General features: G+C 42.0%; 1 protein-coding gene across 2 annotated transcripts in view; it reads left to right on the top strand.

Annotated features, from left to right (window-relative positions):
* FAM193A (family with sequence similarity 193 member A) overlaps positions 1–13,323 on the top strand; it is a 237,038-nt gene that overhangs the window by 162,009 nt on the left and 61,706 nt on the right. For both annotated transcript variants that reach the window (XM_082244008.1, XM_082244007.1), the window contains exons 13-14: positions 3,532–3,783; positions 10,046–10,235. In XM_082244008.1, the coding sequence (XP_082100134.1) occupies positions 3,532–3,783; positions 10,046–10,235 (442 nt within the window). The remainder of the gene's footprint in view (positions 1–3,531; positions 3,784–10,045; positions 10,236–13,323) is intronic.

The raw sequence follows: 13,323 nt of genomic DNA, 5'->3' as shown, positions 1-13,323 counted from the left end.
AGCTTGTCCTTTTCAAGTTTTTTAGGTCCGGAGTCTCCTTGTGCGGATTTAATTCCTGTAAAGGTTCAGGTGATGCCTGAACTACCTAAGGTCCCCCTATCCCTGTCCAGGGAATTCATTTACCTAGGTCTGATTCTATTTCTATTTCTGACCAGGGTTGTCCTTCCTCTGCACAAACTTCAGGGACCACAGGCCGTGATTCACCGGCTGCTGTCACACAGTTCTCTATCCCATTTAGCATACAGGTTCAGAGTCTGGTGGTATCAACCTTCAAGACGGTTCTGTTTGCACAGTCTTGCATGCAGCTCCTTTAGCAGGTTCTGCTCCACAGGAGGATACCGAAGTTCGTGACAAGGTCACAAGGTTCTCTTGCTGACGCCGCAGGCGCCCAACTGCCAGGGTAAGGCCAGTATCATCCTTGGCTAAGGCTTCTTCCGCAGTTCTGTGAGGAATCAAGAGGGAGGATCTTCATGTGGCTGTAAACGTCTCTTGGGGGCTTCCTCTCAGAGAAGACCAGTTGTCCCAAGGGCTGATCTACCATCCTGCTTTACAGTCGCTGGTTTTATTGGCTTATCTATTGTAAGCCAGGTACTGAGGGATAGAGGTTTGTCTGGATCAGGGATCCCTACTATAGTGAAGGCGAAGAAGTCGTCTTCCGACAAGATATACCATTGTACTAGGAAAGCGTACATTTCTTGGTGTGAGTCAATTAGCGCTCATCCTTGATCCTTTTCTGTGGCTCGGATCTTAATCTTTCTTCAACAGGGCATTGATCAGAAGTTGGCCTTGAGTACCATCAAGGGCCAGGTGTCTGCCTTGGCAACAAAAAAAAAATAGGGATTTACTGAACGAGTAAACATCTAGTTAAGAGGAATTTAAGTACTTGCTGACTCACCAACTAGGTGTGGTATTTAGCCTAAAAGAGCTACAAAAAATGAAAGGAGAAATTACAGCTGTATAGGACAGTCTGTAACAAAGTAGGCTTTAAAGTGACCAAGCAGCTTTAGATACAAAAATTTAAATTAATGATTAGAAGATATACAGAATTAATCCATATGAATATCCAATATCTTCCAGAGACATATAACAACACATTCACATCAAAACCTAAATTAAAAACAATCCTGGATTTATGGATAAGGTACAAAGCCTGATTAGAGTTGTAATTGACCCACTGTGTTTAGTGACAGTCTTGTAAACAGACTATGATGGGATTATTCCCATTCAATCTCACACCACTTAGTGGGTCAGTTATCTCATAAAGCACCAGATGGTGACAAGATACCGTATATAACAACCCATAAATATACTTGAAAGGTCTAATTGGGTCATCAGTGTGGGATCAATAATGCATTAAAATGGCCATCCAAGGAACAACTAAAGATAGAGTCATGTGAACTGTAAAACCTGCCTTGGCAATCTTGTTTCAGCGACCCCCCTAGCCATTCAGGGGGCTCGACTTGTAGCTCCACCTGTACGGTCTCTTCTGCCGCCATGTGATTTAAATTTAGTGCTTTCTGTTCTCCAGAAACCTCCAGGTGACATTCTTTGTGGCTATTACCGCAATGTATCAGAATTGGTGGCATTATCCTGCCGCAGTCTCAGTTTGGTGGTCCATAGGGATAAAGTGGTTCTTCGTCCCTGTCCATCATTCCTCCCCAAAGTTGTCTCTGACTTCCATTTGAATGAGGACATTGTGTTGCCTTCCTTGTGTCCCAAGCTGGCTCATCCCAAGGAATTTGCTTTGCATACCTTGGATGTGGTTCGTGCGATTTGGGATTCGATCTGGCAACTACGGAGTCCTTTTGGAGGTCAGTTTTGCTTTTTGTGTTTACAGAGGCAAGTTTAGTAGCAAGGAGTATTAGAAGTATCAGAACTCCATAGAGGGGGGTGGGTGCTGCGTCTGTCGATGAGCTCAGAAAAAAAAATATTTTATGGTAAGTACAAAAATCCAGATTTTTGACTTGACGTAAAATCCATTTCTCTGATGTTCATTGACGTATACAGCACCCTCCCCTCTGTGGAGTTGTAATTCTTCTGACACTGCTTGTAAAAAAAAAAAAACGGAGTACCTAGAGTATAGAGAGGGAGTATACCCCCTGGGACTTTCCATCCGCGTAGCCAGACTTTTTCTGCCTAGTGTCCTACTCCTGTAGGGGGCAGTATAACCCATTGGTTAAGAAGATCAGGAGCTGTGTCCATCAATGAACATCAGAGAAATGGATATTACGGTAAGTTAAAAATCCAATTTCTTAAAAAAGTCTTTTTTTTTCATTTATTTAGCAAAAAATAAAAAACCCAGTAGTGGTTACAAAACCACCAAAAAGCTCTGTTTGTGTAAAACAAATAATAATCTCAATGTGAAACAAATAATAAAAATTTCACATGGGTACAGTGTTGCACGACCAAGCAATTGTTATTCAAAGTGCGACAGTGCTGAAAGCTGAAAATTGCCCTGGGCAAGAGGTGAATTAAAGTACCCGGTATTACAGCGGTTCATGTTTTTGGTGGTTCTTTCCTCCCAACCCCTGTATCCATGGCCTAAGCTTTTTTATTTCTTTATCGTTCATTAAGGGGGGGCTAGTGTTAGTTTATAGACCATAGTGTTATACTGTTGCCTTCAGTGGGAAATAGACCCTGGCAAACAAAAAAAGCTGTTGGCCAGTCAGGTATAATCTCTTATTCTCGCTGTGCTAAACTACTATGCTAGTGTACTAAAAGGATGAAGTCTCTTCTTTTTGTTAAAGTTTTAGCCTTTTTACTAGTTATATTTCTTCTATACAAATCTTTTTTTCCACATCAATCAAGACTTCATTGGTATAGTGCGGAGCTCCCTTTGCACTAATCCAGATTATTTTATTAGCAATAGGTTGGAGCCCCTGGCCAGGTTGCAGATGGATGAGCATACCTGTAATGTGACCTGTGGGTACTCTGCTCTGATTTTTGCTCTTCCTATACCTCTCCATACTGTTAGCTGCAGAGCGCTTTTCAGGTCTTGAGCCGTGGCATAGCCTCTGGTTGTGGCCCAGTCTCTTAAGATTTCCTAGTGAGTACTTTGTGGTCAGGATGAAGATAACCTGGACAGTGACCTTCAGGCATTAAGCCCTACTTGTAGTGGTTCCTGGAAGTTAAAGGGTTAACATGCTGGAGATTTTTGAGTGTCATAAACTGCTGGGCCAACTGCATAGCTAACTTTGTGTGGCTCATCAGGAATCCAAAACTCAGTTTGGCCTGCTTAAGATGCGAAGCATTGTTGGATAACTGGGGAAGGGGGCCTGTTATAAAACTGGTTATTAAGCTTAAATTAGGGATAATGTAAAGAGTGAATTGGTTTCATGGCTCCTCAATGCAGAAAGTGTATTAATGCAAAGTAAAGTTTTGCAGGAACACTTAGGAGCTTAAGCCTAGAAGGTAAATTTTAACAAATTCCTGCCTGGTCTATGGAAAGTGCTATTTTGTCATACTACTTTGAGTATGGCTCATATGCTTGCCAATTAATGCAATTAACATGTATTCTTTCTCATTTTGCAGGTAGAACCAATACCAAATTCCTGCGAGTGCCATGTATGCAAGCAGGAAGCCTCAGGCCTGTCTCCATCTGCACTGGTGGCAGGACGTCTCCCAACTGGACATCAGTTCATTAATCCCGATAAACCAGCACATCCAGCACTTCACCTTTATCCCCACATTCATGGACATTTACCATTGCATACTATCCCCCACCTTCCTCGACCCCTTATTCACCCAACGTTGTATGCAGCCTCTCCGTTTGCACACAGTAAGGTAAGTGCTATGTGGGAAAACCTGCTGAGGCAAACCCCATCTCCCAGCTTTTGGTTAATGGCTTATTATTTACATTCATTCCACTTCATAGGGGTACACGGCAGGCATGTTCTTTGTCACCGTTTCTTTTTGCGGTGGCTATAGAGACCTTGGCTTTGCGGTTTTCGGCAGTCTCCTCTCATGAAAGGAATTACATTGGGTGATAAAACAGATGTAGCAGGATTGTATGCCGATGATCTATTTTTGTATCTACAGGATGCCTTGGGGTCATTAAGTGCTGCAATGCAAATCATTCACCTCTTCGGTACATACTCAGGCCTAAAAATTAATTGGCAAAAGTCTACTCTGATGCCTCTCTGACCTCAGGTATTTGTAGAGAGAGGTGCTGTAACACCTCTAAAAACTGTCACCTCTTTTAAATATTTGAGAATAATAATTACATTATCTTCGTCTGAGCCATTAAAGGCTATAATGGACCCCCTGTGCAAATGGTTAGGACTAAACTTATTACGTGGGCTAAACTTCCTTTATCAGCAGCAGGCAGCATTAACCTCATTAAAATGGTCTTTACTGAAGTGTCTTTATCGATCTTCCCATATGCCAGTACCAGTGCCCAAGTCCTACTTTAAAACCTTGGACACTGTTTAGCTCCTTTAAATGGGCCCAGAATAGAAGAGAGCTTACATTTTCCACCCTGCAAAGGCATAAAGTGAAGGCTGGCATGGCACTTCCGAACATGTTCTATAATTTTATAGCAGAACAATTAGGACATTTAACTGGTTGGCTGTCACCTGTTTCACCTACGGGGGTGGAGTCACATTTAGCGCATGTCCTTAATTTGAATAATCTGTTAATCGCTATGGAAGCACCAAAGGCAGTCCTAGAAAAAGTATGCTTGGCGATTTTGAATTTAGCTCGAGCGTTGTTCAGAGAGTCTAAGCGAGTTGTAGGATTTAGGGACATTGAGGTTACACTCCCTACTTGGCACAATCCCATGTTTCCTCATCTGCTACATTTCACAGACTACTTTTTCTGGGGACAAAAAGGTTTAAATACCCTAGAGGATATCTATAATGGCACTGTCCTTTTTATCTTTTGTTGAATTACAGCGGAAACTTGACCTCCCCCGTACAAACTTTTACAAATAACCTTCAATTTAGGCATGCATTGCATGCTCACTTTGGGACTAATGTCTCAAATTTTTCTAATTACCCACTCATAGGCATATTAAAATCACAAGGTCCTGGAGGACTCATATCCGAAGTCTATACCTACAGTGCCTTGCGAAAGTGTTTGGCCCCCTTGAACTTTGCGACCTTTTGCCACATTTCAGGCTTCAAACCTAAAGATATAAAACTGTAATTTTTTGTGAAGAATCCACAACAAGTGGGACACAATCATGAAGTGGAACAAAATTTATTGGATATTTCAAACTTTTTTAACAAATAAAAAAACTGGAAAATTGGGCGTGCAAAATTATTCAGCCCACTTAAGTTAATACTTTGTAGCGCCACCTTTTGCTGCGATTACAGCTGTAAGTCGCTTGGGTTATGTCTCTATCAGTTTTGCACATCGAGAGACTGAAATTTTTGCCCATTCCTCCTTGCAAAACAGCTCAAGCTCAGTGAGCTTGGATGGAGAGCGTTTGTGAACAGCAGTTTTCAGTTCTTTCCACAGATTCTCGATTAGATTCAGGTCTGGACTTTGACTTGGCCATTCTAACACCTGGATATGTTTATTTGTGAACCATTCCATTGTAGATTTTGCTTTATGTTTTGGATCATTGTCTTGTTGGAAGACAAATCTCCGTCCCAGTCTCAGGTCTTTTGCAGACTCCATCAGGTTTTCTTCCAGAATGGTCCTGTATGTGGCTCCATCCATCTTCCCATCAATTTTAACCATCTTCCCTGTTCCTGCTGAAGAAATGCAGGCCCAAACCATGATGCTGCCACCACCATGTTTGACAGTGGGGATGGTGTGTTCAGGGTGATGAGCTGTGTTGCTTTTATGCCAAACATAACGTTTTGCATTGTTGCCAAAAAGTTCGATTTTGGTTTCATCTGACCAGAGCACCTTCTTCCACATGTTTGGTGTGTCTCCCAGGTGGCTTGTGGCAAACTTTAAACGACACTTTTTATGGATATCTTTAAGAAATGGCTTTCTTCTTGCCACTCTTCCATAAAGGCCAGATTTGTGCAGTATACGACAGATTGCTGTTCTATGGACAGAGTCTCCCACCTCAGCTGTAGATCTCTGCAGTTCATCCAGAGTGATCATGGGCCTCTTGGCTGCATCTCTGATCAGTCTTCTCTTTGTATGAGCTGAAAGTTTAGAGGGACGGCCAAGTCTTCGTAGATTTGCAGTGGTCTGATACTCCTTCCATTTCAATATTATCGCTTGCACAGTGCCCCTTGGGATGTTTAAAGCTTGGGAAATCTTTTTGTATCCAAATCTGGCTTTAAACTTCTCCACAACAGTATCTTGGACCTGCCTGGTGTGTTCCTTGTCCTTCATGATGCTCTCTGCGCTTTAAACGGACCTCTGAGACTATCACAGTGCAGGTGCATTTATACAGAGACTTGATTACACACAGGTGGATTCTATTTATCATCATTAGTCATTTAGGTCAACATTGGATCATTCAGAGATCCTCACTGAACTTCTGGAGAGAGTTTGCTGCACTGAAAGTAAAGGGGCTGAATAATTTTGCACGCCCAATTTTTCAGTTTTTTATTAACAAAGTTTGAAATATCCAATAAATTTCGTTCCACTTCATGATTGTGTCCCACTTGTTGTTGATTCTTCACAAAAAATTACAGTTTTATATCTTTATGTTTGAAGCCTGAAATGTGGCAAAAGGTTGCAAAGTTTAAAGGGGGCCGAATACTTTTGCAAAGCACTGTATCTTCTAAATGCCACTATTAGCAAAATTCCACTGATAGGGCAATCTAAATGGCAACAAATCATACCAGATTTAGCTGAGGATTGGGAAGAGGCTTGTTCCTCTCATTTACAGGTGTCTCTAGCAATTAAAAACAAGCTGACACAACTATACATGATACACCAGACGTACAATATAATAACCTTCTCAAAGTTGATATCTAATACCTGGGGAAATAACAGTGACTCATTGTATGCTTTATATCTTTTATCTTGTGATCCAAGCAAGCGGTATATACATTTTCAAACAACTTGATACATGTCAGTTTAACTGTATTTTATTGCTATGGTGCCGTGAGTTGAGCATTTTGTTAAATTTGTTTCTGTAACGCACATTCGTTAATAAAAAGAGTTTAAAAAAAAAAAAAAACATGCTGAGATCCTGAAGAACTCCTCCAAGCCAATGTGAAAACCTTGTTCATGAACAAATTGAGTAATTGCAAAAATCTCCAGCCTTATTTGTAATGTTCTGTACATAAAAGTCGAAGCTTCCAACACACCCAATCACTCAAATTCGATGGCCACACGAAAATCTGGCATTGCTGTAGCCCACTAATGGTGCGAAATTAGTATGAAAATTCTTAGTTACGAGCCAAAATCATTGGCTGTAGCTAACTTTTCCCCACTATTGAACTCAGTGCTTTTACATATAAAATTTAGCAGTATATTATCAAAAACATAGGATTGCAGTTGCACACATATGATAATTATAACCACATCTGGTACATCACTGGACTTTTCGGTGGTTATACCAGATCAATGCCTGCAGCTGCAGGCATCACCCCAGTAGGGTTATTTTTTTGTTTTTTTTTAGAGCTGGTGGGTCGGCTCTCTTGTAAAAGCATTCCTAGTGGCTGACTAGCCGCTGGACTGCTTTTACAAGGAGTGGGAGGGGACATCCCCCACCCTCCGGGATCGGCCCATCGCTATAGTAACCCGAAAGCGGTGACTTCACATCACTTACGTTCTACAACTGCACCATTTTTTAAAGAATCTAAAGCATTCAAAAACACAGACCTTGGGCAGAGGAGGGATTTGGAGTCTTGCAGACTCGATAGTGAAATTTATGTAATTCGTCGCCATTGCATGGGTGTTCGCAATTTTAAAGAGTGACATGTTTGTCATCTATTTACTCGGCGTAACATCATCTTTTATATATTACAAAAATATTGGGTTATGTAACTTTTTATTTTTTAACATTTACATTTTTTCCCCAAAAACCTGTGTTTGAAAAACCGCTGTGCAAATACCCTGTGACACATAAATTTGCAAAACCCACCTATATTTCTCTAGGGCTTCTGCTTTAAAAACCATAATGTTTCGGGGTTCTAAGCAATTTTCTAGCAAAAAAATACTGATTGTTACATGTAAACTTAAAGTTCCAGAAAAGGCCTTGTCTGGAAGTGGATAATCCCTACCATACCTGAAATCCAGCGTATCAACTTTAAACGTCAACAAAAATTTGTTCCGATCAGATTGCCACAGCAGTGGGATTGAGTACCTGTCAAAATCAGGTACCCCCCCCCCCTGCAAAAAGTGTGCCAAATGTGAAGGAGGTGCTGGATGAAGACCGTAAGGGTCCATGTACACGGGACGCTGGAAATGGTCGTTTAGGAGCAGTTGGGCGTTTTTTTTCAGAAGCCCCTGAACCCATCTACATTTTATCTTATCTGTCCATGTACACCAGGTCATTTACAGTCATTTGCAGGCAGTTGCGTTCAGGGACTTTTTTTAGAACGCAATTATTTGCGTTCGAACGTGTTTCCCGGCGTTTCAAACGCGTCTGAACGCGATGACCCGCGTTTAGCGTTCACGTTTTTCCATTTTAAAGGGGAATAATGTTTTTGACCTCTAGGAACGCTTCTAAAAGCAAACGCCGCTAAACGCGGGTACAAACGCGACCGAACGGACGTTTCAAACGTCCTAAAAATTCCAGCATTCAAAGGGACTTTTAACAACGTCCCGTGTACATGGAGCCTTAAACTATTATAATGTATAGCATTATCATCTTATTGATACCGTAATTCATTGCACCTTGTTTATTATTTAAATATTTTTTTAGTTTGCTACAGCTCTTGTGCTTCATTTTGAGTTCCTAATTTTTTATAGTTGTTGCTTGTGTCTATTGGTTCTATTTTTTATTTTTTTTAAATAGCCAGGTTTTATAAATAAGCCCAACTGAGTGCAGTTGTTCAAGCAGAACACAAATGACAGTTGAGCAGCTATTGCATTTAGAAATGTATACTTTGCAGGCTATTTTGTTAGTTATGAAAACATTTTTGCAGATTTATAAATTTTAAAATGTTCTTTAAGGCTACATTCACACCTGAGCGTAGCGTTTTCGTGTTTTTTACCGCGATTTTTACCGCGATTTACAGGCGTTTTTACAGGCGTTTTTTGTGCAGGCGTTTTTAGATTGAATAGAAACCAATGGAAAACGCCTGTAATCTGCCCAAAAAGAAGCTCATGTACTTTTTTGAGCTTTGGGCGTTTTGCTTACAGCGTCAAAACGCTCAGATGTGAACAGGGGCCATTGAAATGAATAGGATTTGTCTTGGGCGTTTTGAGAGCTGATCCTAGAGCAGAAAAACTCCCCAAAAACGCCCCAAAATGCCTAGATGTGAACGGAGCCTTAAAGTTAAGCTGTCATTCCAGAAATATGCGGTCTGCTATAGCTGAACACCTAAAAATGGTAGCAGAGTCATAGACCCTGAAGCAAGGCGTGAAATGTTCCTGATCTACATATTTGTTTGGAGTTAGACTTGAGCCCCATTCATATCTTGTGTAGCAGGAATAAGTGTTCCCGTGTATCGCCCAGCTTTAGTGGACTGTCCCATGTGCATTTGCCAGCCAAAAGAAGCTCTTGCCCATTTTTGGGTGATGAGCTTTGCATGATTTTTACAGGTGCTTTTCACAGGATTTCCATGCTACAGTTGTGGCAAAATCACACAGCATTTTTAGTGCCATTAAGAATTATGGCACACAAACGCACATTGCACATTTTACCACGATTTGGGATTACTGACCGAATCACTGCGATTCTGCATGTGATTCCAATGCGCCAAATGTGAATGGTGCCTTTTAAAGTATTGAAAAAAAAAGAAAGGAGAGATCAGTTAGGGCAACCCTATGTATTTTTCAATGCCAGGTTTTTAAAGCGACCCAGTCAATTGCCCAAAAAAATCCTAATGCAAATCTCTCTCGACTCTAGCCATGCAACTTCAGTCATATTCTTCACCATTCTTATTTAGAATGTTAACTAGAGTTGCCAAAATGTGTATGATTTCTTTTCTCATCATTTTTTAAACATTTATTTTTTTAGGCCTTGCCTCCTACGCAAAACCACACTAACAAGCATCAGGTATTTAACGCGTCTTTACAAGATCACATGTATCCAAGCTGTTTTGGCAATTCTCCTGAATGGAGCCGGTCCAAATTTATAAGTCTTTGGGGGTCAGAAATGATGAATGACAAGAACTGGACAACTTCTTTTCTACCTGACCCTCTTGCTGGTAAGAAGTGGGAATGTGCTTTTGTTTTAATTTTCAGCAGAACTGACTGAAATTGATCATATTAGTGCTGGCAGTACATGTTTTAGGCCTCATGCACATTGGACGTTTTTACAGCTGCTGGTTTTTGTGTCCATGCGCACATAGACTGTTATCAACGTTTTTTGGCAGGTGCGTTTTCTGGCTGGAAAAACTCCGTCAGAACTAGTGGGTTTTAAGTTTTTCAACTGTAAAAACGCTCTAACTCTAATATAACCTGAAAAAACGCGGCTATTTGTAATTTATTAGCTTTTTTGAGCCATAAGCTTTTGTGGGAATATAGTTTAGTTAAAAAAAGCTAAACGCTGAAAAACGCTACTGCAAAAACACTGAAAAACTCATTCTACAGCTACAACTTTTTATAGCGAACGCTGCTGGCATTTTTATAACATCAAGTGTGCATGAGACCCTATTTATAGTTCGCTTTTACATTCATTTTATTCTCTCTTAAAAATCTAAATAACCTCACTTATTTTTTAGGTTTTAGATTTAGGTTTTTAGGTAATCTCTTGCTACATGTTATTCCCTCACCGGCAGGTAGTCCTATATCTGTTTATCATAGTAGAACAGTGCAGTGCTAAAAATTACACTAAAATCTGATGATTAGTTAAAGGAGAAAGTCCATGCAGGAAGGCCCGTAATTGGAAAAGATGCTCAACACTCCTCCTGATTACAGTTAACAAGTGTTCCACAGTGCAAATGTCCTCCACCACATAGATTGGCCTCTCACATTAAGAACCTAGTGAATAGGCTTATGAATCCACTCTCAACATCTAGAATACAGGGACACTCATGGGTGAGGATGCCAGCAGGTAACAAAGGTAATGGAAATCATTTCAAGGATACACTGACCCAAAGTAGCACTCTCCAACAAAAGGTATACACTCATCTCCATGTTTTCTTCATTTTGCCGTGGGAGAGGAACATTATCAATTCGTGGCGTTACACTTTGGTCTCGCCTCAGCACCTCGGGTGTTCACAGAAGTTTTGGCCCCTGGTGTTAGCCTTGCCCAGGCAGAGCGGGATCATGGGGTATCTGGACAATCTCCTTCTGTCTCCGTCTGCCTTAAAAGACGATCTGGACATCTCTGCGTGAACTCTGCAAGATTTCGGCTGGATGCTGAATTTTCACAAATAGCTCTGATCCTGTCCACCAACCTTGACTATCTGGGCCTGACTTTGGATTCAGCCTCAGCCAGGGTATTTCTTCCAGGGGTGAAACCTCTGAAGTTGCAGCATGCCATTCGGCTCCTGTTGTTCAACCTTCGGTCTTCTCACAGGACTTGCATTCAAGTGCTGGGTTTAATGGTCTCCACCTTCGAGGCAGTTCCATTTGTGCAGTTCCATACCAGGCGTCTGTAAAAAGGAGATTCACCCAGAAGTGTTTCAACAACTGTGTCTCCGGTGGGGGACGGATGTGGACCTGTTAACCTCTTGTTTCAACCAGAAGATTCAAATGTTTGTGGCAAGATCTTGCCATCCTTTGGCCGACACCATCGACGCTCTGGTGGCCCCTTGGGGTCAGTATCGTCTGATTTACGCTTTTCATCCCCTACAGCTTCTGCCGAGGCTTCTGTGTATAATAGAGGCAGAAGGGATTCCAGTCATTCTGGTGGCTGCAGACTGGCCTTGCTGGTCTTGGTACGCAGGCCTTGTGAGGCTGGTAGCCGATGTTCCTTGGAGACTCCTTCTCAGAGAAGATCTTTTGTCTCAAGGGCCAATCTTCCATCCTGCTTTACAGTCGCTGGCTTTAACGGCCTGGCTATTGAAAGCCGGGTACTGGATGATAGAGGGTTGTCGGATTCAGTGATTCCTACACTGTAAATAGCTAGAAAATCTACTTCTAGGAAGATTTATTATGGAGTTTGGAGGGCGTACATTTCTTGGTGTGAGTCTTGGGGGGGTTTTCTCCCTGTTCCTTTTCGGTGTCTTGTCTGCTGGAGTTTCTACAACAAGATGTAGATAAACGTTTGGCTCTGGGCACCATCAAGGGCCCAACTGCTGTTGGCTGCAAATTCTTTGGTTCACACTTTCGTCCAGGAGGTTCGCCACTTGGCTCCTCTGGAAAGGTCTCTGGTACCTCCATTAGACCTCAATTTGGTACCGTAGGTTCTTCAAAGACTGCCTTTTGAAAACATTTGTGAACTTCCTTTGCTTACTCACAGAAGTTTTTTTGTTGGCTATTCTGCACACAGGGTGTCGGAACTGACTGCGTTGTCCTGTCGGTCACCTTAACTGGTGGTTCACAGGGACAAAGTGGTGCTACATCCCTGTCAGTTTTTCCTTCCTAAGGTCATCTCAGGTTTCCACTTGAATGAAGACATGGTGTTGCCTTCCTTGTGCCCTAAGCCGACACATCCTAAAGAAATTGCTTTGCATTCACTGGATGTAGTTCAGGCAATCAGGGTGTACCTGGCGGCGACGTCTATTCGAAAATCGGATTCTTTGTCTTTACGGATGGCTCTCGTCAGGGGCAGACTGCGTCTGCTGCGACCATTTCCAGAGGGATCAGGCAGACGGTGGTGCAGGCCTATTCCATTAAGGGTCAGGCTCCTCCTTTCCCTGTTGAGGCGCATTCTACAAGGGCGCTTAGTGCCTCCTGTCTTCCGTCATCAGGTATCAGTGGTTCAGGTGTGCAAGGCCGCAACATGGTCATTTGTGCATACATTCACCAAGTTTTAAAAGGTGGATGTACTTGCATCTGCTGATGCTGAGTTCGCTTGCAGGCTGCTGTAGCAGAGGTTTTTACTTCTTGAGGGTGTATTTTTTCTGGTTGGTAAGCTCCAGTTGTTCCTGGTTGAGCTCCTGGTTTATCTGGTTGGCTATGTTTAGCCCCTTTTTGGGAATTATGTGCATTGCTGTGTTTTTCCCACCTTTCATGTTGACACTGCTTTGTGGCGTCTCAAGGGTCAAAGAAGATATAGAGCTGTCCGTCAATGAACGAAAGAGAAAACTGGATTTTTGTCTTACCGAAAAATCCTTTTCTCTGATCATTGACGGACACAGCTCCATATCTACTTTGACCCTTGGGTTATGCTGCGCTCCATAGGAG

This window comes from Pelophylax lessonae (assembly GCF_965119305.1).
Source record: "Pelophylax lessonae genome assembly, chromosome: 1".
In the NCBI taxonomy this organism is placed as follows: Eukaryota; Metazoa; Chordata; class Amphibia; order Anura; family Ranidae; genus Pelophylax; species Pelophylax lessonae.
The sequence above is the reverse complement of the archived record's forward strand: the minus strand, read 5'-3'. Positions and strand labels throughout refer to the sequence as shown.